The 27,327-nt window shown below is 44.8% G+C and overlaps 1 protein-coding gene across 1 annotated transcript in view; it reads left to right on the top strand.

Moving 5' to 3' along the window:
- Positions 1–27,327, top strand: part of GANAB (glucosidase II alpha subunit) — a gene marked incomplete in the record, with an annotated part of 1,503,123 nt that overhangs the window by 1,051,289 nt on the left and 424,507 nt on the right. Inside the window, 1 exon segment of the mRNA XM_044075375.1 lies at positions 10,657–10,753. Within this exon segment, the coding sequence (XP_043931310.1) occupies positions 10,657–10,753 (97 nt within the window).

The raw sequence follows: 27,327 nt of genomic DNA on the forward strand, positions 1-27,327 counted from the left end.
TTTGGCTCTTGCCTGCTTGGGGTGAGTGGGCTGATAGACTGAGAGAGGATCCGATAGCAGGCAGTGTGGCATGGGTAGCTACGCACTTTGTACTATTGTAGATTGATTAGGTGATTTGATGTTAGGCAACTGAAAAAGCTCCTGCATCATGTACAGGTGGATGTATGTCGATGTTCTTCGTTTCCCATTGCTGCAGTCCTTACTATTGGGGTATAGTCCGCATCCAGTCGGCCCGAATACCAGAGTATAAGGCTGGCGTCGGTCAGGCGATTAGACTGACGCCAGGGTACTAATGCGCATGACCGACGCCATATCCTCAGTCTTTTGCCGCATGGTCCGATCCAGAAGCAGTTTTGCGAGTGCAGGTTGGCGTTCTGAAATATTTCCGAATCCGGAGTTTCAGACCGAAACAGAGTTGGCTAAGTACCCCGTTGGGGAACATTTTGGTTTTTTCTTGCCTCAGTATTTAACCGGATGTCAGAAACTTTACTATTACAGGATGTGCCTTCTCAGGAGGTAGGCCAGGCTGAGGGGGCTTCTCAGGTAACTGTTCTTCCCTCTCTTCCCAAGGTAGTTAGAGCCTCTCCTTCTGTTGCCAAAACTTCTTTGAGAGGTAGGCCTAGTTCAGCTTCAGTGGGGGCTTCTCCTAGCATTTCGGGTTCTGTACCTAAGAAACATATGCTTAAAATGGCAGAAGATTTGATTACTATGATTAGAGGTTCTATGCCCCCGCCTGATAAGAGGCCTAGGGTGGAACCGGAGTTTGATAGTTTTGAACAGTGTTCAGAGGCTTCAGAGTCTTCTGCGGAAGACTTGCAGGAGTATCCTACTTATTCTGATTCTGATGTGGATGATTCCACTCCTACAGCTTCTCCTCCTGAGGATTTCTCATTTTCAGAGACTCTGCATTCCATGAGGGAGCATTTCAAATGGGAAGGCCAGGATTACTCTGATTCCAGGAAAAGGCTTAGGGAATTCTTGTTTTTGCCCCAGCATAGGCCCTTAGCTATTCCTCCTGTGTTAAATGTGGTGGAAGATGTTTTTGCAGAGGCTTCCCTGAACCCTGACTCTTTGCCTCCTGCTCCTGTTAAACCTGATAGGTATTATAGGGTGCCCAAGCTCATAAGTATTTGTTTAAGAGTCCTAGGGCGGACCCAGAAACTGTTTCTCAGGGGCCTAAAGGTGTTAAAGCTTCTGTGGTTAAAAATCCTGTTCCCACTGATAAAGAGGCAAGGGCTTTGGATAGGTGGGGAAAGAAAGTGTATACTTCTTCCACTCTAGCCATGAGGCGTTGAATTGTCAGTTTCACATGCTAAAATATCAAAATTATCTCCTTTCACAATTGAAATCTAAGGTGGATGCTTTGGCGGAAGGTATTGAGTGTAAAGAGTTGCTGGATTTGGTTCATGTGTCTGAACAAGTGGGTAAGCATTCTTTGCAATGTGGTTTTGATGCTGTACAGGCCTCCTCGAGGGTGGCTGCTACTAGTTCTGTTCTTCGCAGGCATGCCTGGTTGAAGGATCAGAATTTAGCTGAGCATGTTAAGACAAGGATTTTGGATGCTCCTTTACAGTCTGATGTGTTGTTTGGATCGCCTGTGGAAGCAGTTTTAAAGAAAATGGAGGACAAAGCTAAGTCTATGCAAACTGTTAAAGATTTTTGCAGGTGCAGCCACCAAGTTTAGTAGAAATTGGCCTGCTAAGGGGTGGACATATCCTGCTTATGATTCCCAGTCTAGGGGTAGGTCTAGACGTGGTAGGGGCAGGGCTCAAGGTTCTTTTAGGCCTAGATCAGGAGTTCACCTGCTCAGACTTCTGGTGAGGGCAGGGTCAGTCCTTTCGTAAACAGACCCAATGACCTGCCTTTTCAGCTGCCAGTAGATTCTCGCCTGGCAGCTCCTTTGGGAGGAAGACTGTCTCTTTTCAAAGAAAATTGGGATTTAATTACTCAAGACAGATGGGTGTTGGATATCATTCACCACGGTTACAGGTTTTATTTCCACACAATGCCCCTTTCAAAGGCATGCCAGACGTTCCTCCTCCACAAAGAAAAGAGGCTCACAAGCAAGTTTCTCAGTTACTCCAGATGGGGCCATTCAGCCAGTCCCTGTATCAGAAAGGGGCCTAGGATTTTATTCTCGCCTGTTCCTAGTACCAAAGAAGGGGAACACGTGGAGACCAATTTTGGATTGATCTCTCCTCAACACTTATCTGGACATTCCCAAGTTCAAGATGTTGACGTTACAACAACTTTTACCTCTGCTGGGCAAAGATCATTGGATGGTAACTTTAGATCTCAAGGAAGCTTACCTTCATGTGCCTATAAGGCTAAGTTGCAGGAAGTATCTGATTTCGAGCTGGAAATTCTCATTATCAGTTCTCTGCATTGCCCTTTGGCTTATCTACTGCCCAGAGTATTCACAAAGGTTCTGGCTCCAGTGATAGCTTACTTCAGGCTACAAGGAATTCAAATCTATCCTTACTTGGACGACTGCCTGATCCTGGCTCAAGAAAAGGAAGACCTTCTACAGCATCTGGAGTATGTTATAGCAGTGCTAAGATGCCTAGGGTATTCTGTGAACGAAATAAAGTCCAGTCTAGTACCCTCTCAAGACATGTGCTTTCTGGGTGTGAGACTGAATACAGCAGCCCAGATGGCCTTTTTAACCCCGGACAAACAAAAGAGTCTATCACTTTACTTCCATCAACTATCTCATCAGTCCGTGCTGACTGCAAGGTCAGTCCTTCAAGCATTAGGGTTCATGGCATCTTGTATTCTGGTGCTTCCCAATGCCAAACTGCATATGAGGAAGCTACAATGGTATCTCAAAATGTATGGACACAGCACTGCCAGGATTTGGACACTGTCATTCAAATAATACCTTGCCTTCAAAAAGAATTTTTGTGGTGGGCTCAGGAATGTCACCTAAACAAGGGACTCTCTGTGACCCGGCCAGAGGCAAGTCAGATTTTAACGACAGATGCCTCGGACATTGCTTGGGGAGCTCATCTAAATGGACAGTGGATACAAGACAAGTGGCCTGCCAGACTACAGCATCTACATATCAACATGAAGGAGATGTTAGCAGTCCAGTTTGCATTAATGGCTTTCAAGGAGTTATTTCTTCCAGGGCAGGTGTTGATTCTAACGGACAACACAACTGTCATGTGGTACATCAACAAGCAAGGGGGAACACATTCTTATCCTCTATGCAGGCAAGCAATGATTTTATGGGAGACTGCGCTAAGCTTGCAACTAACTCTTCAGGCAAGGTTTCTGCCAGGAGCACAGAACTCCTTAGCAGATGTGTTAAGCAGACAAATCATGGATCCCCACGAGTGGAAACTGGATCTTCATGTATTTCAGAAATTGACAGTGTCATGGGGAACTCCAGACATAGATCTGTTCGCTTCTCCACTAAACCACCAGCTGCCAAAGTATTGCACAAAGGGGTTTCATCACACAGCTTGGAAAGTGGATGCTCTGTCTTTCAGTTGGAAAAACCTTCATGTGTATGCCTTTCCACCTCTGCCTCTTCTTCCAAAGGTACTATTAAAGGTCAGACAAGACAGGCCAAGGATGATTTTGATAGCTCCAGATTGGCCTCCGCAACACTGGTACCCACTACTACGGAGTCTGGTAAAGAAGCCTCCATGGCCTTTACCTCTGATTCCCCATCTGTTATCTCAGAAGGACGGTCATCTGCTCAATGTCAAGCTTCACTCTCTTCATCTAACAGCCTGGCATATTCTGTGTTGAAACACAGCAGGTCTCAACTTCCTCAACAAGTTTTAAATGTGATTATGGAAGCTAGAAGACCTAGTACAAGGAGAGTGCGCAGAAAAATGGAAGAGATTTTTATTTTGGAGTACAGCAAAGAATTTGGAGATTTCTGAGCCTAATTTGAGTGTGGCTCTTCAATATCTTACTGAGTTATTGGACAAAGGCTTGTCCTTCTCTTCCATTAAGATTCATGCTGCAGCAATTTCAGCTCACTATGATTGTGACCCACTTTTGTTTATCCTTTGTTCAAGCAGTTTCTTAGAGGGGCAAAGAATATAAGACCCCAATGAGCTCCTACTCCTGCTTGGGATCTCAATTTTGTGTTGGAAAAACTTACTCTACAACCTTTTGAGCCTGCAGCTACTGCTGAATTGAAATACTTGTCATGGAAGACTGCTTTTCTGTTGGCTATTACTTCTGCAAGAAGGGTGTCTGAGTTGCAGGCCCTTATGGCAGTAGAGCCCTTTTGATTTTCCATAAGGATAGGGTATCATTACGCACTAATCCTTCCTTTATGCCTAAGGTGGTTTCTAGTGTGGCTTTAAACCAAACTATTCATTTGCCTCGTTTTATGCAGACCCCCAAAATAAAGGGGAAAAGATTTTGCACACTTTAGATGTACACAGGCAATTGCGTTATTATTTAAGCAGGACTAAGGATTTTAGGCAGTCTCAGCAGTTGTTTGTTTCTTTTGCTTTGAGTTCACAGGGCAAGCCTGTGTCAAAACAAACTATTTCTAGGTGGATTGGCTTTTGCATTGCATTTTGTTATTCCCATCATGGCAAGGAGATTCCAGCTGGGATTAGGCCTCATTCCACTAGGGCTACTGCCACTTCAACAGCATTTCTAAGGGGCGTGGCAACTAAGGATATTTTGGAAGCAGCTACTTGGAGTTCAGTGCATACTTTCTCTAAGCATTATCACCTTCCTATCTACTCTAAGTCTAGGGCTGGTTTTGCCACAGCTGTTTTGCAAGGCATGTTGTCAGCTCCTACTTCTTTATGATTTGCCAGCCTCCCTTACCTCTGCTTTGGGATTCTACCCAATAGTAAGGACTGCAGCAATGGGAACGAAGAACATAGTACAGTTTTGTACCTACCATAAATGTAGATGTTCGAGGATTCCATTGCTGCAGTCCAACCCTCCCTCCTTCCCTCTGTGTTTAGGGGTGGTTGTGTAGGTGAGTTTACATGCTGATATTTTGTATATAGTCTTGTATATATTGTATATATTTTTGGTGCAGGTATTTTGAGCCTTGTCTTTTTAGGGTCTTCTGACATCTGGGGCAAGAAAAGACTGAGGATATGACGTCGGTCATGCGCATTAGTACCCTGACGTACTGACCTCAGTCTAATGCGCCCTGACCGACGTCAGCCTTATACTCTGGTATTCGGGCCGACTGGATGCGGACTATACCCCAATAGTAAGGACTGCGGCAATGGAATCCTCGAACATCTACATTTATGGTAGGTACAAAACTGTACTTTTTGTTGTGGTACCTGCCAAGGTTGTTTTATATCTAATTTACCTTCATAGTATTGAATTTGATTTAGTTGCATTTGATTTTTGACCATTCTTTCCAAGCTTTTGAAACAGTTTGTGATGATGTTAATTTTCATTCATCCTTGATCTTTGGGTACTCTGTTCTGATCCTCAGAGTCAGCTTGGCCATTATACAGCTCTTGCCAGTCAAAAACTCTCGAGCTAAGACTTTACCCACAGTTTCCCTCTCCATATTACCTTAGATCTCGTCTGCCATTGTTGTCACAAGATGCATCAGCCGTTTCTGTCGCAGCCAAGTAAAATTTCTTTATTTTTTGAAAGTTGTTGTTATCCCTTTTCTATTCTTTATATTTGTATTTCTCTTCTATTGGTCTCTACCCGCTTTTCTGGTTGAGTGAGCGTATATTTCCCATTCCTTACAGTGTTCTCTTTACCATCATTGCTAGCCCCCCTTTCCTTTATTAAGTAGCTGTCTTTCTCTTTACCAATTTTTTGATATTGCTATCTACCATTGTTGGGTAGTTTTTCCTTCCTGTGCTTTTTTGCATGTGTCTCTGCCAGTTGACTCCTGTTTTTCTGTTTGTCAGCATGGCTGAAAAACTGAAAGGCACTACAGGATTTAAACAGTGCCATGACTGAACCGGAAGATGCCCAATTCTGATGGGCACTCTTCCCTTGTGTATTGTCTGGGTCCAGCCCATTTCGATCATGAATGTTCAGTCTGCCAGGTCTTCTACAACCAGGCCTTGGTTGAGCGTAAAAATAAATTAATATTGAAAAGCTTAGTTACATTTTTCGAAGAAGCCTTGTCCAAGTCTGTCCCTTTTCCTACTAAATAAGGACTTGGTATGAAGAAAAGCCACTCTGTGCCAACTTCTCCTTCGGCTCCGGTGGCAAAACAGCATAAGCCTTTAATACATTCGGCATCTACGGAACCAAAGACTAAGGTTCTCAGAATGTTGGAACAGACAACACAACCTCTTTGGCAACGGCTGCTACTGTGGCACCACAAACCTCTGCTCCGGTCTTGTCAGCACAGACTTCAGTTTATTGGTCAGTGCCAACCTCTCCTACTGCAGCACAGCAGACGTTACCAACCCCCCTCAGTGCTGAAATTGGAAATGATTTGTTTATCCAGGACAAGATATTCACCTATCGACCCCTTCATGGGGCAGCTTCCCAGTCCTTTCTTGGAAAGGACAGAATCCCCATCTGGATTGTCTGTCCATTTTTCCAGGATTCTCACTGAAGTGGATGTCATGAGACTATGCCTGGGGAGCCCACATGGCAGGAAGATGCATTCAGGGCACATGGTCCTCAAACCAAATGCATCTACATATCAATCAAAAAGAGATGTTAGCTGTTCAAAATGCCCTGCCAGCCTTCAAGGACCTACTTCATCCGGGACAACTACTGATAAAGACAGACAACAGCACGGTCATGTGGTATATAAACAAGCAGGGGGACACACATGCTTACCCCCTTTGCAGACTAGCCATGAGCTTGTGGGACACAGCTTTGACTTACCAAGTACATCTGCAGGCACAGTTCCTGCCAGGAAAGGAAAATACTCTGGCAGACTAAGCAGAAACCTCATGGATCCCCACGAGTGGAAGTTGGATCCACAAGTCTTCAGCATGATAACAAGGAAATGGGGATGTCCGGGCATAGATCTATTTGCCTCCCCTCTCAATTACCAACTAAAAAGATTCTGCACAAGGACTTATCACAGTCAAGCATGGAAAGTGGATGCCCTATCTTTCAGCTGGAAAAATCTATGAGTATATGCCTTTCCTCCACTGCCTCCCCTCCCCAAGGTGCTCCTAAAGGTCAGACAGGAGAAGCCAAAGATGATACTGATTGCCCCAGACTGGCCATGCCAGTACTGGTATCCAATACTAAGAAACTTATCTCTATACCCAGCTTGGACCTTACCTCAAATACCTTGACTACTGTCCCAGCAAAACAATCGGATCATGCACAGCCAATTCAGGACATTAAACTTGGCAGCATGGCGGATAATGTAGTCATACCAAAAGCACCTCTCAGTAAAGCTGTGATGGATGTCATTCTGGAAGCCAGAAGGCCTAGTACTAGAAAGTCTTTTGCTTGAAAATGGGAGAGATTATGTGCCTGGAACCAGGCACAAGGAACTGATGCAGCGGTACCAAATATTCCTTACATTTTGCAGTACTTGACTGAGATGCTGGACAAAGGCCTATCTTTTTCATCAATTAAAATTCATACCTCTGCCATTTCAGCTCATTACAATACAGAGCCACCACTTTTTTCTCATCCTTTATTGAGGCAGTACCTCAGAGGAGCCAAAAATTTAAGCCCCCCACGGAGATTACCAATACCTGCATGGGACCTCAACTATGTCTTGGAAAAGCTCACCCTGCCTCCTTTTGAGCCAGCCGTTACTGCTGATATGAAGTTTTTATCTTGGAAAACAGCTCTGCTCTTAGCAATTACTTCTGCAAGACGAGTTTCAGAGCTGCAGGCACTCATGGCCGTGGAGCCTTTCATCATTTTTCATCCAAACATGGTCTCCCTGAGGACAAACCCAACATTTATGCCTAAAGCAGTGTCCAGTGTGGCTCTTAACCAAACCATCCATCTGCCAACCTTTTACCCAAATCCACAGAACAAGGGGGAGAGAATTCTGCATTCTTTGGACGTACACAGCTTAGATTCTACTTGGACAGAACCAAAACTTTCAGGAAGACAGAGCAATTACTAGTGGCATATATGCTGCAGGATCACAAGGAAAGCTCATCTCAAAGCAGACCATTTCTAAGTGGTTAGGCCACTGCATTCGTTTCTGCTACTTAACCATGGCAAGCCATTGCCTAAGGGCATTAGGCCTCCTTCCACCAGAGCAGCAGCCACCTCGGCAGCCTTTCTCAGGGAAGTACCAACCACAGACATTTTAGAGGCAGCTACTTGGAGTTCAGTGCACACCTTTGCAAAGCATTATCATCTGCCTCTCTACTCTAAGTGCAGGGCAGGCTTTGCCACTGCAGTCCTGCAGGGCCTCATAGCCGCTCCTACTGCTGTCTAGTTCCAGCCTCCCAACCATAGCTTTGGGACTCTACCCAAATGTAATGACTGCAACAGTGAAACACGAAGAACATAGTACAGTTGTGTACACTTAACATAAATGTAAATGTTCGAGTGTATTCACTGTTGCAGTCCAGGTTACCCACCCGCCTGCCCCCTTTTTTCTTTTGGATCTTATCTTTCCTTCTCTGATTTATACTACTTGTGTGGTGTATTTGCTTATAGATGAAGGTCAAATTTATATTGGTGTATTTTTGAATAAATATATATATATAAGTTTGGCTACCCTTTTTGGGGGCATCTGACCTAACAGCAGCCGACGCAGGACCCAAGACTTTGGAATTCAGGCCGGCTGAGGGCAACCTGCCAGCAGGATTACCCAAATGTAATGACTGCAACAGTGAGTACACTCAAACATCTACATTTATGGTAAGTGTACACAACTGTATTTTCCATGGGATCTGACTTTGGTCTTAGTATGTGGTGCTTCCCCACTTTGAGCCAGCAGCAACTTGCCACCTAAAGTTTCTCTCATGGAAAACTTTCTTATAGGCATTACTTCTCCCAGAAAAATTTCTGAAATTCGAGCATTATGTTCAAAAACCCCCTTTATCTGCTTTTTCATAAGGATAGAGTTTTACTAAGAACCCAGCCCATCCTTTTTAAGGTGGTCTCAAAATTCAGTGTTAATCAGACTATTGACTTGCCAGTTTTCTTCTCCAGTTTTTCCAGTAAAGGTTAATATTGCTTACATTTGCTGGACGTTCACAGACAATTATGCTTCTACCTCAACAGGATGAAAGAATCGAGAAAATCAGACCATTTATGTGTATCCTTTTCTGGTCCGACTATAAAAAAATTTGTCTCTTGTCTAAAGAGCTGAGAGACTGTTACCTTCATATACGATTACAAGAATCTCAAGTTATCTGCATCTGGGAGAGTGCATTCATCTAGATCAAATAGCCACCTCAGCTGTTTTCCACTGCAAGGCTTCAATGGATGAAATTTGCGCATCTGCAACATGGGCTACTCCATATACCTTTATGACTCATTACAAATTGGATATGATCTCCGGGGGAAGAGCATCCTTTGATTCTATGAATCTCGGGAATATCCTTCCATAAGTCTACCCAGGACCTAAAGTAGCTGGGGACTCTGTCCCATAGGTCAAGGGTAAATGAAGTTTGACAACATCAGGTAGCTATGTACTCACCATAAAGTTCCATCTGTGTTGTCGATCTTCATTCAACCTTGATGCGCCATCCTCCTTCTCCCTCCTGTAGACTTCCTGAAGGATTAGACGATTGCCTTGGAAACTTTTCAGGTTTAACCACGGACATGGCTTCTTCCTTTTGTTACAAATTCTTCTGCCTTGCTATCTGACTGCAAACTATGTCTGAGGTAATATGGAGAAGGGTATTGTGGATAGAGTCTTTGCTCAAGTTTTTGGCTAGTGCGAGCTATATAATGGGAGAGCCGGTTCTGAGGATCAGAACAGAGTACCCAAAGGTGAAGTATGAATTAAGATTGTCAACACAGATGGAATGTTATGGTGAGTACGTAGCTTAATGCTGACCTGCAGTTGAGTTTTGAAATGTTTTCCCAGCAGTGTTAGCATAGTCAAATTCCCTCACTGAGATCCAGGTGACTTGAGTTCGACTAGCAGCTCAAGATATTTTAGACTGTTGGTTCTGGCTAAGGGAGGAAAGAAATTAGGCATGAGCCTGCTTGCTTCTGCTCAGGGTGGAAGGAGAATGTGCTTGTGGGCGCTATGTTCATGTTAGAATCCCTGTTTGCAGACTGGGGATCATGTGGAGGTGTTTGTCTACTAGGAGAAACTGGGCTAATTGATCACAGCATGTGAAGTCATGGAAGCCAACCCTTAGGCAGTGACAAGCTTGAGTAGGGAGGTAGGGTTGCAAAGAGCAGTCCCAGTCCTCTTCAGAATGATGCTGCTCCTAGTGCACTTGCCATTAGGAAATGAGTGGGAAATAGGGCTCTTGCCCAGGAGAAATGGACAAGTCAGTAGACTGGCTAGCAGAGAAAGCTCAGTGGTCAGAGGACAGGAGCAATGTACAGGAATGCATTTTGATGTCCTACAAGTCTGTAGATGGTGCTGTCTCCACTGTATTACTTTCAGACTTTGCATCAGTCCGCTGTTGTAGCGGTTTTACTTTAGTATATTTTTAGTTGCTTAAAAATTCATGTAATTCAAAGCTTTTAACATTCTTAAAAATGTACCCAGTAATTTACATTATCATTGTACACACATTTCATTTTCATACAGTATATTATTTTCTTTAATAGGGAATGTCCACATATGAAGGTTTGGTTCAGAGATCTGGAGGATTGGAGAGGCCATTTGTACTTGTGAGGGGATTTTTTGCTGGATCACAACGTTATGGTGAGTGACAATCTTTTTAATGTTAGTTTCTTTCATATTTTCTACTGAAATATAGAAATATTTTGTTTTAGTAGCTTCCTAATGTGCTCATTTCTGCAGTTGAATGAATCAGATTGCTAACAGAATTCATGGGTGTTAATGATTTTGCATTTCTTGTTTGATTGGTAAATATATAGCTACAGAGCTTGTGTGATCTTCCTTGCTGCTCTTGTAGCTCATAGACCCCAGGGTTGGTGTTTGGTATGGAACCATTATGCCGTCTGATGGGTTGTGAGTCGTCTACTTCACTTTGCTGTTCTCCTAGTACCAGCTTCCTATCTGGTATAATGGTTAAGTTTATAAGGCACTTATACAAAGTAGGCATCGATAGGAGCTTTCTTCCATTTTTTTCTTCCTGTTTTGAGAGCTTTACATTGCAGGGGTAGTTTCATCTGTGTAGACATCTGATATCCTTCCATTTCACTACTGCAGTATATTCATTACAGTAGGGGATACCCTGCCAAGGGCGGCCTGACATCTGGCCAGTATACCAAAGCCTTTAGGTTGCTTTAAGGCACACCGTACGTCACACGTATGCTCATCTCATAGTGTAGGTCATAAAGGTGATGTCTAGATGTACTATCCTCAACAACTTTGCTGCCAGTCTAAATGCCATCTTTTGATCATCGGTCTGAATACCCGTTCCATTGCTGGTTCACCAAGCCATTTCAGATAAGTGCCCCATTAGAGTTTTTGTATCTCATCTTTTCCTTTTGCTTTAGTTGCTTGTGGGGTTTCATGTCATCCAAGAAGGGTAAATGCCAGTGTGGGGGACAGATTCCCCATAAGGACTCACTAGCAGTGCTTGTTTCATGTCTGCACTTCCCACGACCATAAGTCCTGTTCAATTTGTCAGGCCTTTGTTCCTAAGATCCTCCGTAGTTGGCTGTCTTCTTTGGCCTTGTATTTGGAGAATCAGTGTCTTAAGCTTTTAGCTAAAGACACAATGGAAAGGAACTTCCCACTCTTGAGGGGCAACCATCTGTGAGGGCGGCCAAGAAGTCTAGGCTGGATTCTTCTGCTGATGTCCTTCAAGGATGCATCTGCAGTCCTTACAAATGGGTTGTCCTGTCGTCAGGCAGCCCCTCGGTCGGCCGGATTCCAAAGTCTGGGTCTGGCCTCGGCTGGTGTCGCACTTCACCCGACGTCATAGCTGCAGTTATTTGGGTATAAAGGCATCAGCCGACGCCATTTTCCTCAGTCTTTCTTGCCGCGTGGCGCCCGAAGCAGAAGCTGTTCGCAAGTGCCGGTCGGTCAGAACCAGAGATTACTACTACCGAAAACTTCTTCGAAGACTTCTAAAAGCTAAGTACCCCGTTGGGGACTCTTTCTTGCCTCAGCCGATGTCAGAAAAAGTGAATAACTGTTTAACTTGTGGGAAACAAATACCTCATAAAGATTTCCACTCTTACTGCTTACCTTGTCTAGGCCCAGACCACGACGTTGCAGCTTGTGTAGCCTGTGCTTCTTTTAACCGGCGGACGCTTAGACGTCGGTCGGAGTTTGCTGAGGAGTTTTTCGGCTCCGATTTTGCTTATATTATGCCGTCGGATCCTCCGACTTCGCAAATAGCTAAAAAACGCAAGGAAAAGGACCGACACTTGCGGTCCGCGGTTTCAGCCGAAACTGCGGTTAAGCCAACCGCGAGTGTCTCTGGTTTCGGCTGAAACCGAGCAAGCGGTTCCTCCTTCAGCCGAAAACTTTCCTCCTGCCGAGGCCTCTTCTAACCTCGTGGAATCGGCTTCTGAAATCCCACCTACTGTTACAGTTTCTCAGGAATTATCAGACACTATTCCCTTGGATATTTCAACCCCTGCATGTGGAGCTGCTAGGCCACCTGCAGCCATGTCCATTAAGGCCTTTGCCAGGGCTAAAGCAGCTAAAACTACTAAATCTGTGCCTGCTAAGCCCCCCTCTCACAGGCCTAGCTCACAAATGCTTAGTTTAGCAGAGGATCTCATTTCTTTAATTCGAGGATCCCAACCTCAACCAGACAGGGCCTCTCACCCGCCTCCAGAGAAGAGGCCTAGAGCAGAGCCCCCTGAGCCACTGTCTACAGATGATTCCTCTGATGACTCAAATGATACAGACCCTCCAGAGGCCCCATACTCCCCTTATGAAGACTCTGATGGTGAAGAGTCCATTCCTTCTGCCTCTCCGCCTGAGGAATTTTCCTTTGAGGAAACCCTGCATGCTATGAGGGAACAATTTCAGTGGCAGGGCCAGTATTTTTCAGATTCCAGAAAAAGGCTTAGAACTTTTCTGCATTTACCACAACATAGGCCTTTAGCCTTTCCTCCAGTTCTTTCTGTTGTAGATGATGCATTTAATGATGCTTGTACTGCTCCTGATTCTCTGCCTCCGGCCCCTGTTAAGCCCGATAGATACTACAGGGTCCGGACACACATTATCACTTGTATAAGGCTTCCCTTGCAGATCCAGAGACTATCTCCCAAGGACCTAAGGCTGTAGCAGCCACCTCTGCCAAAAACCCCCTCCCCTCTGAAAGGGAATCCAGATCCTTAGAGAGATGGGGTAAAAAAGTTTACACTTCTGCTACTCTTTCAGCTAGGGCCTTGAACTGTCAATTTCACATGATGCAGTATCAAGAATTTTTGCTAGATCAGTTAACCAAAAAAGTGTCCTCAGATGAAACAGTAGACAAAAAATATGTGCAGGAAATGGTGCATAACATTCAACAGGTCAGTAACCATTCCCTAAAATGCAGCTATGATGCACTGGAGGCTTCCTTTAGATCAGCCATGACTGGCACAGTCATCAGAAGGCATGCATGGCTAAAAGAACAGGCCTTACCAGACCATGTCAAATCAAAACTATTAGATGCTCCTATGGATAAAATCAATTTGTTTGGCTCTCCTGCACAAGTACTGAAGAAGATGGAAGAGAAGGCAAAATCTGTCCAAACAGTAAAAGATTTCTTACAGGTCCAACCTCCAAGGTTTAGCAGGAATTGGCCCTCCAAGAATTGGTCCTTTCCAGACTCCTCCAGAACTCAGAGAGGCAGGTATAGGCGTTCAAGATGCAGAAGCCAATCCAGGGGTGCTTACAGAGGACGTCAGTGGCAGGGCAACAACCAGTGAGGCACAGCCACAGCCACCACTACAACTACTGGTCAATCACAGTGACTTGGCTCTGGCACCGCCTACCAGGGAACAACTGCAAGCACCCTTAGGCGGGAAGCTAGCCTTATTTATGACAAACTGGCATTACATCACAAGAGACAAGTGGATTTTACAGATAATAGACCAAGGTTACAGGTTTCACTTCCATACTCTACCAGGGAAGAGAGGAATGCCAAACCTACCTCCAAATCAAAAGACAGAAGCACTAAAACAAATATCCCAATTATTAAGGATGAGAGCTGTAGAAAAGTACCATCTATGGAGCAAGGGAAGGATTTTACTCCAGACTCTTCCTGGTACCAAGAAAAGAAGGCAAATGGAGACCTATTCTCGACTTGTCTGCTTTAAACACATTCCTCATTGTTCCAAAATTCAAAATGCTGACCCTACAGCAGCTTCTTCCCATGCTGGGCAAGGAGTCTTGGCTGGTGACTCTAGATCTCAAGGAGGCATACCTGCACGTCCCCATACGACCAAACTGCAGAAGATACCTCAGATTTCTTGCAGGATCAGAGCATTATCAATTCTCAGCATTGCCCTTTGGCTTATCTACTGCGCCCAGAGTGTTCACGAAATGCCTGGCATCAGTAATTGCTCATTGCAGACTTCAGGGAATACAAATCTACCCATACCTGGACGACTGCCTGATACAAGCGGACAACGAAAGCAAGCTAGCAGATTTACAAAGGGTCATTTATCTGCTACAAGCCCTGGGATACACAGTCAATTTAAAAAAGTCAAGACTGATACCATCCAGAGAATAACCTTTTTGGGTGCAGAGTTGGACACATCAAGGCAAATGGCATTCCTAACAGTAGAAAAACAGGAGCAGCTACCTCTCTACTTCTTGGCCTTAACAAAACAGAACCATCTGACAGCAAGAAAAGTTCTGCAAGCCTTGGGCTTCATGGCATCCTGCATAATATTGGTTCCTCATGCCAGACTGCATATGAGAAAACTACAGTGGTACCTAAGGAATTTATGGTCTCAACACAAGCACAGCTTGGAAACCCAGATTCCCATTATTCCATGCCTGAAGCAAGAATTCCTATGGTGGGCTCAGGCTTGTCAATCAAACACAGGATTGCCTTTTCACAGTGCTCAACCAAACCAAGCCATCACGACAGACGCCTCAGACCTCGGCTGGGGGGCGCACATGCTGGACAAATGCATACAAGGTTTATGGTCTCAAAACCAGCTGCACCTACACATAAATCTAAAGGAAATGCTGGCAGTAAAACTGGCAATTCAGGCATTCAGACCATTCCTTCAGCAAGGTCTATTGATAAGGACAGACAACACCACAGTTATGTGGTATGTCAACAAACAGGGAGGCACACACTTGTACCCTCTTTGCCGAATGGCGCTGGAGCTCTGGAATGTGGCCCTGAGCTACAACATACAGTTAAAAGCAATTTTTGTACCAGGAAAAGAAAACATCCTAGCAGACATTTTAAGCAGGACTTCCACGGATGCCCACGAATGGATGCTGCATCCGGACATCTTCAAAACCATTCCAAGAAAATGGGGACTCCCAGAAATAGACTTATTTGCATCCCCACACAATCACCAACTAAAGAAATTCTGCACAAGGACGTACCACCCACTTGCTTGGAAGGTGGACTCCCTATCCTTCAGTTGGAAAAACCTGACAGCATATGCATTTCCACCACTTCCTTTGATGCACAGGGTGCTATTGAAGATCAAAGAGGACCGTCCAAGGATCATTCTGATAGCTCCAGACTGGCCAAGGCAACATTGGTAACCATTACTGAGGAGCATGGCTCGGGAACAAATATGGCCACTACCCCTGTTTCCCTTGCTGTTAAACACAGAACAACTACAGCCATCTGCATCCAAACCTGAAAACTCTGCAGCTGACTGCCTGGAACATTGCATAAGACCAATTAACCCAAATTTATCCCAAAGGGTTAAAGACATTATCCTTGAGGCTCGCAGACCCTCGACAAGAAAAAATTATTCAGCAAAATGGAAAAGATATCTCATTTGGAGTACTGAAAAAAGAGAAGATGTGTCACTGGTAAACATAGCCAACATTCTGGAATACTTGGCAGAGCTCTTCCACACAGGCCTGTCCTATTCCTCCATCAAGATTCATGCATCAGCTATTTCAGCAGAATACGACTTGGATCCTCCTGTCTTCTCACATCCTCTGCTCAGACAGTTTCTGAGAGGAATTAAAAATGTAAAGCCTCCTAGAAAGCCACCATTACCAGCATGGGACTTGAACTTTGTGCTAGAAAAATTGACACTTCCTCCTTTCGAACCAGCAGCAACAGCAGAATTGCAATACTTATCATGGAAGACTGCTTTCCTGCTGGCAATCGCTTCAGCAAGAAGGGTATCTGAACTTCAGGCATTAATGGCAGTGCAACCCTTCTTGATCTTCCATCAAGATAGAGTGTCCATGAGAACAAATCCTTCCTTTATGCCTAAGGTGGTTTCCAGAGTTTCTTTAAATCAGGCTATTCACCTACCTACATTCTTCCCTAACCCACAGAACAGGGGAGAAAGACTGCTACATACCTTGGATGTACATAGACAATTACGCTATTACCTGGACAGGACCAAGGGCAATAGAAAAACTGACCAGCTACTGGTAGCATATGCAACAGGAAGGGAAGGAAAAGCAATTTCAAAACAGACAATCTCCAAGTGGATAGGAAATTGCATTAGATTTTGTTACTCCTACCATGGAAAGAAAACTCCAGAGAACATCAGGCCTCACTCTTCAAGGGCAACAGCCACTACCACAGCCTTCTTACGAGGAGTGGCTACCAAGGACATTTTAGAAGCTGCTACTTGGAGCTCCGTGCATACATTTGCCAAGCATTATAATTTACCTTTATACTCTAGATCCCGAGCAGGCTTTGCCACTGCTGTTTTGCAAGGGATCCTAACTACACCATAATTTGTTTTTGTCCACCTCCCCCAGTTTAGCTATGGTATTCTACCCATTTGTAAGGACTGCAGATGCATCCTTGAAGAACATAGTACAGTTTTGTACCTACCATAAATGTAGATGTCCGATAGGAATGCATCTGCAGTCAGGATTACCCACCCTCCTTCCCCTCTGTGGTGCTCCTAGGGTATTTGCCCATCTTATAGCTAGCTGGGGGAATCTATTATGGTGTATTTGTTTGTATATATATACATACATGCTTATTTTTGTGTTTGCTCTCTACTATTTGGAATCATTGGCATTTATCCAAATTTAGCCTTCCAAGAGGGCACCTGGCATCTGGGGCAAGAAACACTGAGGAAAATGGCATCGGCTGATGCCTTTATACCCGAATAACTGCAGCTATGACGTCGGGTGAAGTGCGACACCAGCCGAGGCCAGACCCAGACTTTGGAATCCAGCCGACCGAGGGGCTGCCTGACGACAGGACAACCCATTTGTAAGGACTGCAGATGCATTCCTATCGGACATCTACATTTATGGTAGGTACAAAACTGTACTTTCAGCCTCCACCGGACATGTCTCCCAAGACAAGTTGAGAGCCTGGAGGATCACCCGGCTCGACTTTTTAATTCTTCTGCTGTGACCATTTCACAGGGTGGCTTGGCTCCAACCTTAAGCATGTCCTTAGAGGCCTTGCAGGGCCTAGGAAGTCCCATCTACCTTTACTGAATTATGTCTGGGGTTTGAAATTTCTAAGTTCTGTAAGCATATTTCTCCAGTTCCCAAGAGCCCGCAGAGTGAGTGGTAGAATTTCACTCAAAGATTATTGTAATGCTTTGGATTTGAAACCTCCTCAGGGGGTTTCTGTTCCAGTACTAGTACCCCTTGGTCATCTGCTCCCCTTAAAAGACCCAGAGAATGGGATTCCTGTGAGGAGGAGGTGGATTCAGATGAGGCATCCCTTGCTTTATCAGATTCCCTCCTCTTTAGACTGACTGTGGGTCTGAGGAAGAGGAGTGTACTAGCCCTTACACTCCTTTTGAGGAGACAATCTCCAGAAAGATGGAACTTTTTAAATGGGATTGTGCTTGGGTTTCTGAGGTACAGAAGAGGTATTATGAGCTCCTGCAAATGGATTCTCTCAGACCTTCTGGTATTCCACCTGTTTTGGCTGTTTTGTTGGATGCCTTTTCCAATGCTCCAGATTCATAGCCTTCTGTCCCCTATAGGGTGCCTGACTACTGTAAATTTCTATATAGGTGCCCTTCTGCTGATCCTTTGGTGGTGTCTGTGGCTTCTGATAAGACATCAAAGTTGTTACCTTCTCCTAAGTTACTTCTTCTGATAAAGGTAGCAGAACTATGAAAAGGTTAGGTAAAAAATTTTGTACTACTTCTACTTCAGGTTTCAGGACTGTCAGTTATCAAGCCCATAAGTCAAGGTACATGTTGACACTTCTTTCCCAGGCCTCTCAAGTAATTTCTGATCTCCCAGACTCTGAAGGGAAGACTTCTGTTATTTCCCTGTTAGGGACTTCTTCCCAGGTGGCTCATCATTTTATTAAGTAGTTACGATGCAGCAGATGCTTCCTCTAGGGCTGATGCCTTTGGGTCTGTGATGAGATATTCCTGGCTTCGGCTTCAACCTTTGCCTGATGATATTAAGGCCAAGTTAATGCTCCTCTGGACAGTAAACACTTGTTTGGCAAAGCTCAAGTCTTTTCAGCATAAGGTCAAGGCTTTACAGGAGCGTAAACATGTTTTTGTTTTTACTGTGCTTAAATTTCAGAGGAATTACACCAGTAAGCCAGCCTTTGTTTGTAGGCACTCTTGCCTTCTCCCCAAGAGTGAAAAAGATGGGAAGCAGGTTCGTCCTGCTAATGCTACTCAGACTTCTGTGCCCCAGAAGTAATTTCCTGACAAACCAAGTGCCGACTCTCCCGTTCTTCTCGGCCACATTCCTCTTTTCATCTTTCCCTCTCTTCTTGTCTGGTTAAAGATTACTCAGGACTCCTGAGTTCTTTGCATTATTCACAAAGGATATTTCGTGGTCTGTAAGTCTCCTTTTTCCCCCTTTTATGGGAATTCCTCAGGAACAACTGTCATTTTTTCCAAGGGTGCTTTTGGATCTGTTGACTGTGGGAACTATTCAGAAAGTCCCAGTCTCCCAAAGGGGAATGGGGGTTTACTCCATGTTTCTGGTGCCCAGGAAAGAGGGTACTTGGAGACCAGTTGTAGACCTCTATCGTCTAAACACATTTCTGAACGTCCACTTTTTGCAAATTTTGTTTCTTTGGACTTTGTTCCCTCTTCTGCTTCCTCAGGCTTTTATGGTGTGTCTAGACCTCAGGGGGTGCTTATCGTACCCCGATTCATCCCCTTTTCAGGAAGTTATGTTTCTCTGTTGCTTCTGACATTTTAATTTCTTTGCTTTGTCCTTTAGCCTTTCTACTGCCCCAAGGGTATTCATCAAATGCCTCGCTCGTGTGATTACGTTTTGCAGGCTAAGGGGAGTCCAAGTCTTTCCCTACTTGAACGACCTCCTGTTTCGGGCATCCTTTCCAGAAACCTTGTTGCAAAATCTCCATTTTGCTGTTTCCCCTTCTGCAGAGCCTTGGGTTCACTATAAATGTCAAAGTCCTTTCTGATTCCTTCTCAGGATCATGTCTTTCTGGTGTGCAGGATCCAGACTGTGCCTATGTTGGCATCCCTGCCTCCTTTCAAGGCCCTAACTCTCATTTCGTTTTTTTCAATTCCTCCTCCCTCTGGCTTCAACAACAGCCAAGGAATTTCCGAGAGTTCTGGGGTTCATGGCTTCCACCATTCCTGTGCTCCCTCTTGCCAAATTCCATGAGTAAGTTTCAGTGGTTTCTGAAGTTCAGAGCCGTTTGCTGTTTTCTGTGAATTCTTATAAGTACCCAGTTGGGGAAATGGAGATGTTCTTCATGTTTCACTGTTGCAGTCATTACATTTGGGTAATTTACTGGCAGGTTGCCCTCAGTTGGCCTGATTAACAAACTCTTGGGTCCTGCATCGGTTGCTGTCCCTTCCATGTTGTCAGGGGTATAAAACATGCAGCCGCCGTCATTACATCAGTCTTTCTTGCCATGCAGTGCCCGAAGCAGAAGCCGTTCGCAAGTGCCGGTTGGCTGACTCCTGAAATTTTCATTTTCGAGTTTCAGAACCGGAGTCTTCAACTTAAAGCTAAGTACCCCGTTGGGGAAACTTTTTCTTGCTCCTTACCGATGTCAGTAAAAGTTAATAATTGCATTACTTGTGGAAAGCAAATACCTCATAAAGTTTTTCATTTGTACTGTGTTCCTTGCCTAGGCCCTGACCAGACGTACCTTGCTGTCGGTTTTGTGCTTTATTTAATCAGTGCACTATCCATCGTCGGTACATTTTTGCCTCTAAATATTTTGGTTCCCTGTTTAATTATCCAGAAATGACTTGGGTTAGCCATTTGACTACCGGGATTTTGAAAAAACGCAAAAATATAGACAAAGACAGGCATCCGAAGTCCAAAACTGCTGACGACACTTCTCCTAAGCCAGTCACCAGTTTGCTGGTACTCAGTGAGGTGCTTTCGCAGCCCCTGATACCTACTACTTCTGATTTGCAGGCTTCTACTGAGACCCATTTGGAGTCCGGTATGCCGCAAGATGCTGCATCTATGGAACCCGCGGATGTCTCTACCTTGGATGGGTCCGGAGCGATTCTGCAGGCACTGGCTTCTGAGGGTCTATTCAGGCCTACAGACGTACATATTAAACCGACTCCACCTTCAGTACTAAGGCCTAAATCTCTGTCTAAAACACCAATGCCCAGGCCACATGTTCAGGCCATATGCCTAAAAATCAAATGATCAAAATGGTTGAAGATCTAATTACTCTAATTAGTGGTAGTCACCCCCCCCCCCCTTCTAAGAGGCCTAGGGCTGAGCTGGACTATGAATCTTCTGAGCAGGACTCAGTTTCTTCTGACTCTTTTAATGACATGGATTTGTCCACACCTACTTATGAGGATTCTGATGCAGAGGATTCCATTCCCTCTGCTTCACCCCCCTGCGGACTTTTTTTGGGGGAAACTTTACATACTTTAAGGGAGCATTTCCACTGGGAAAGTCAGGAATTTTCTGAATCAAAAAAGAGGTTTAGAGATTTCCTTCTACCTCAGCATAGGCCTTCGGCTATACCTCCTGTACTAGACATTGTTGATGTGTTTTCGGAATCCAGTATGGCCCCCCCGATTCCCTGCCGCCAGCTCCTAGTAAACCTGACAAGATACTACAGGGTTCCTGAATTCCACAAGTTCCTTTTCAAAAACCCTGTTGCAGACCCAGAAACCATTTCTCAGGGGCCCAAGGGCATTAAGGCTTCTACTGCTAAAAATCCTACCCCTTCTGATAGAGATTCCAGGGCGCTGGATAGATGGGGTAAAAAGGTTTATACTTCTGCAACCTTGGCAATCAGGGCTTTAAACTGTCAATTTCATATGTTAAAATATCAACAGCATATTGTTGGACTGCTTAAACAGAAAATGAAGTTGATTTCTGACTGTGCGGAAAATAAAAATTTACAGGATTTATTGCATTCTGCTGAACAAGTTGGAAAACATATTTTGCAATGTGGTTTTGATTTTTTAGAGGCCTCCTGCAGGGCTGCTGTTACTGGGTCTGTGCTTCGAAGGCATGCTTGGCTTAAGGGGCAATCTCTGCCTGATCATGTTAAAGCAAAATTGTTGGATGCTCCTTTAAATCAGGACCACCTGTTTGGCAGTAAGGCTGAAGTAGTTCTAAAAAAGATGGAAGATAAAGCTAAATCTATGCAAACTGTAAAAGATTTCTTACAAGTGCAACCTCCAAGATTTAGTAAGCAACTGGCCTACTAAGAATTGGTCCTTTCCAGCTCCTTCCAGATTCTCTGAAGCTAAACCCAGACACTCCAAAAACACCAGGTTTCAGTCCCAGGGGACTCTCAGAACTAAGCAATGGGGGGCCTCCACTTCCAAATCTGGAAATAACAAGACACCCCCCTATGGTAAACAGTCTCAATGACTTTCCTTTAAAATTACCAAGCACTTAGCTTTTAGCCACCCCTTTGGGGGGGAAAGATTGCTCTTTATGCAAAAAACTGGGAACTCATAACCCAGGACAAATGGGTTTTAAATAGTGTCCCAGGGATACAGATTTCATTTCCACACGTTGCCAACACCAAACGGGTGGCCAGACCTGCCCCCAAATCAGTGAGCAGAGGCTCAAAAACAAGTACTTTCCGTATTAAGCATGGGGGCTATTCAACTGGTACCAGAAGAGGAAAAGGGACAAGGTTTCTATTCAAGGCTTTTCCTAGTACCCAGGAAAGACAAATCATGGTGTCCAATTCTGGACCTGTCTACTCTAAACACCTTTCTAGACATTCCAAAATTCAAGATGCTGACTCTTCACCAGTTACTTCCTATGCTAGTCAAAGATGCCTGGTTGGCAACTCTAGATTTAAAAGAAGGTTACCTGCACATCCCAATCAGGGAATCTTGCAGAGGATACCTACGCTTCAAAGCAGGCCACTTGCATTATCATTTATCTGCACTGCCCTTTGGCTTGTCTACTGCACCCAGGGTATTCATAAAGTGCCTGGCTCCAGTAATTGCATTTGCAGGCAAAGAAATATTCAAATATATCCATACCTGGACGATTGTCTAATTCAGGCAGAAAATAAAGGCTTCTAAGTCATCTGGCGTTTGTAACAAAAGTTCTAACTTGTCTGGGGTACACCATAAACAAAAAGAAATCACAACTGGTACCCTCTCAACAGATTACATTCCTGGGTGCAAGCTTGAATACAGCTGCCCAGATGGCTTTCCTCATGCTAGAGAAGCAAATTAATTTGGTAACTTACTTCAAACAAGTGGCCACAAAAACCCTGCTATCTGCAAGACAAATACTGCAAGCCTTGGGGTTCATGGCCTTCTGCATTCTTCTAATTTCATATGCAAGACTGCATATGAGGAAACTACAGTGGTACTTAAAAAGTCTGTGGAGTCAACATTGTCACAGCCTGGAAACAATGATTCCTATCATACCTTGCCTACACCTGGAGTTCGTATGGTGGGCAGAGGCCTGCCACAAAAACAAGGGACTGCCATTCACACTACCCCCTACCACCCAAACCCTAACTACAGATGCATCAGATTATGCATGTAGGGCTCACCTGGCAAGGAAGTGCATTCAGGGCAAATGGAACCCAAATCAAATGCACCTACATATCACTCAAAAAGAAATGTTAGCTGTACAGAATGCTCTGACAGCCTTCAAGGACTACATTCTTCCAGGACAACTAATGGTAATGACGGACAACACCACGGTTATGTGGTACATAAGCAAGCAGGGGGATTACACATTCCTACTCCCTCTGCAGACTAGCCATGGCATTGTGGAACACAGCCTTGAGCTACCTAGTGCACCTACAAGCTCAATTCCTGCCAGGAAAACTGAATACACTGGCAGACGGACTAAACAGAAATCTCATGGACCCACACGAGTGGAAACTGGAACCACCAATTTTCAACATGTTGGCAAGCAAATGGGGGAGCCCAGACATAGATCTAGTTGCCTCCCCCCAGTTGGACAAGCTTCGCACAAGGACTCCCCACAAAGAAGCATGGAAAGTGAATGCTCTGTCCTTCAGCTGGAAAAACCTATCAGTCTACGCCTTTCCCCCTCTGCCTCTGCTCTCCGCACCAGCACTGGTACCCACTCCTGTGCAGTGTGTCACAAATATCTCCATGGCACCTGCCTCAGACCCTTGCCTTCCTGTCTCAGCAGGAGAACCAAATTCTGCACCCTCAGCTTCCAACATTGAACCTTGCAACATGGCTGATCACTTAAATTCACCCTTAGCAAACCTGTGATGGATGTCATCTTTTAGGCGAGAACACCTAGTACTAGAAAATCTTATGCTGACAAATGGAAAAGATTCTGTGCCTGGAACCAGTCTTTAGAGATGAGCACAGCAGCACCCAATTTACCTTAGATTTTGCAATACTTAACTGGGCTGTTTCACAAGGGCCTGTCCTTTTCCTCTGTTAAAATCCACGCTTCAGCTGTTTCAGTTCACTATAACACACAACACCACCTCTTCTGTCATCCCCTGCTCAGGCAGTATCTCAGAGGGGCAAAGAACTTGAGACCACCCAGGAGAGCTCCAACCCCTGTCTGGGACCTTAACTTTGTTTTGGAGAAGCTCACTCTACCTCCTTTCGAGCCAGCTGCTACTGCAGACTTAAAATTTATTTCTTGGAAAACAGTCTTCCTCTTAGCAATCACTTCAGCTCGAAGGATATCTGAATTACAGGCCCTTATGGCAGTGGAGCCTTTCATCATCTTTCATGATCTTTCATGTGGACAGGGCATCTCTGAGGACCAGTCCTTCCTTCATGCCCAAGGTGGTTTCCAGTGTGACTCTTAATCAGTCCATTCATTTGCCAACCTTCTTTCCCAATCCACAGAACAAAGGGGAATGGATTCTGCATTCTTTGGACGTGCACAGACAACTTAGATTCTTCTTGGACAGACCTAAACTTCGAAGAAAATCTGAACAATTGTTAGTAGCATTTGCTGCTGGGGCAGAGGGGAAGGCTATTTCAAAACAAACCATTTCTAAGTGGATAAGCCATTGCATTTATTTCTGTTGTTTAAGCACCATGGAAAACCTATCCCCCAGGGGATCAGATCTCACTCCACCAGGGCTGCATCTACTTCTGCAGCTTTTCTCAGAGGTGCTCCTACCAGGGATATTCTAGAAGCTGTCACCTGGACTTCTGTACATACTTTCACCAAGCATTACCATTTACCAATTTTCTCTAAATCCAGAGCTGGCTTTGCCACTGCTGTCTTGCAGGGCCTTATAGCCGGTCCTAATGCTGTAAATTCCTCCTCCTAACTGTAGCTTTGGGAATCTACCCCAATGTAATGACTGTAACAGTGAAACACGAAGCACACAGTACAGTTGTGTACACTTACCATAAATGTAGATGTTCGAGTGTATTCACTGTTGCAGTCCTGGTTACCCTCAGCCCCCTGTTTTTCTCTGACTATACCTCTACTTTCTTTTACTATGCTTAAAAGTCTTTTTGGTGTATTTTCTTTTGGTTGGAAGTATATTTTTGTGTTTTTTTAATTTTATTTGCTCCCCACTTGGGGGGGCACCTGACATCTGGGGCAAGAAAAACTGATGTAATGATATCGACTCCATGTTTTATACCCCTGACGACCTGATGTCATGGAAGAAGGGACAGCAACCGACGCAGGACTCAAGACTTTGTTACTCCGGCTGACTGAGAGCAACCTGCCAGCAGATTACCCAAATGTAATGACTGCAACAGTGAATACACTCGAACATCTACATTTATGGTAAGTGTACATAACTGTACTTTTCTTGTACTACTGCATAGTGGTAGGTTTCATGTCATCCAAAAAAAGGTAAGTGCCAGTGTTGAAGACACATTGCACGTATGGATAGCCATCTTTAGTGTCTGTTCTCTCTAGGGCCTACCCTTGATCACAAATCCTGTCCCATTTGCCGGGCCTTTGTACCCAAGACCCTTAGAAATAGACTTTTGTCCTTAACCATTTACTTGGAAAACCAGTGCTTGATTATTAGCGAAAAGTCCAATGGAGGAATCCTCTGGACCTGAGGTCAAGTCAGGTCGCCAAGAGGGAGGCCAAAAAGCTGAAGCTGCTGCTGCATCTCGTCATATGGATATCTGTCCTGAGGCAGATGAGAGCCCAGAGGTACATCTGGTTTCTGTGCCTAGATCACAGGCTGAGCCCAATGTTGAGGCCGCCCTGGATCCAGCCACTGACACGTACTCAGAGGCTGAGCTGTCATCTGACCAGGATGTACAGGGGAAACTGGGAGCTCATCATAGCTGAAGGCCCTAAAAGGATACATTATATCCTGGTGTAAGAGGAAATCCACTCATATCATTTAATGTAAGCCCATATCCAGCCCTCTTGTACTACATAGGGCAGATCTGCATCAAAAGAAGCAAAAAACAAAATATTTGTCCCCTCCTAAGGGAACCACCTAGTGACTGGGAACAATTCACCGAAGATCTTTTTAAGGCCCTTATGGCCCTAAAGCCTCCCTCTGGGGTTTCAATCCCTACACCACCATGCACTGCATCTCCACAAAAGAGTCAGGGAAGAGGTTTCCTCAGATGAAGAGGCGGCCTCAGAAGAGGAGTCTCTGGCCTACTCATCAAAGATCCCCTCCTCTCTAGGTTATGCCTCCCAAGAGGAGAACTCCAGTGGAACAGACTCACCCATGGAAGAACTCTCCTTTGGTGAGACCTTGGTGAAATTGAGTGAACATTCAAATGGGCTAGCTTTCGGGTATCTGAAGTACAAAAAGGTATGAAGACCTTCTGCAGGTAGAATCACCCAGGCCTTCAGCTGTTCCTCCTGTTACCTGCTTTCCTGGATACCTTCGCCTCTGCTTCCAAGGTCCCAAACTCCCAGCCTCCTGCTCCTAAGAAGCCTGACTGATTTTACAAGGTCCCTGAGGAATGTAAGTCCTTGTTTAAATGTCCTTCAGGAGATCTGTCTGTGAATTCAGGGGCTTCAGACAAACCATCCAGGTTACTGCCTTCAACCTCTCTCCTTCCTTCAGATAAGGGCAAAAGAACCTGGAAGGACTAGGCAAGAAAGTATGTACTTCTGCCTCCTTGACATTTAGAGCCATTAGTTATCAGACATGCATGACCGAATTTGCCTTAGTCCTCTCCCAACTTTCCCAGGTCATTTCAGATTTACCAGACTCTGACAATAAGACTGACCGCTTTTTGCTGAGAGTTTCCTCACAGGTAGTACACCACTCCAAGTGCAGCTATGATGTGCAGACGCCTCTGCCAGGGCAACTGCTTCAGGTTCAGTCTTAAGGAGATTCTCCTGGTTAAGACTCCAGACATTACCAGAGGGTATTAAATCCAAGCTAATGCATGCCCCTTTGGACAATTCTACTTTATTTGATCCTGCATTGGCTAGTTTATTTAAATCTCTGCAAGAAAAGTTAAAAAAAGATGCAGGAATTAAAGCACATTTTTGTTTCTCTGTTTCCTAAATTCCAAAGAAATTACCCAGCCAAAGACTGCATTTGTTACATATGTATTATGCCCTCCTCCACCCAATAAAAAAAAAAGGATAGTAGGAGACCTCGACAGTCCAGGGCTGCCTCTGCAAATCTGGTTGAGAAGCAGCCCTTTCCAGACAAGCCTGGTTCCCTCTGACTGTCCAGTTCACCCCACTCAGATTCCACTTTTCTAGCACCTCTGCCTGTCTGGGAAAGCATAACTCAAGACTCCTGGGTTCTCTCCATCATTCAGAAAGGATACTTTTCTGGTATAGGACTCCCGGCCTTCCTGCAGGGGCACAACCTCCAACCACCAAAGGAACTACCACCCTCCTTT

Source organism: Protopterus annectens, chromosome 6.part1, assembly GCF_019279795.1.
Source record: "Protopterus annectens isolate FY-2018-M chromosome 6.part1, PAN1.0, whole genome shotgun sequence".
Lineage (NCBI taxonomy): Eukaryota > Metazoa > Chordata > Ceratodontiformes > Protopteridae > Protopterus > Protopterus annectens.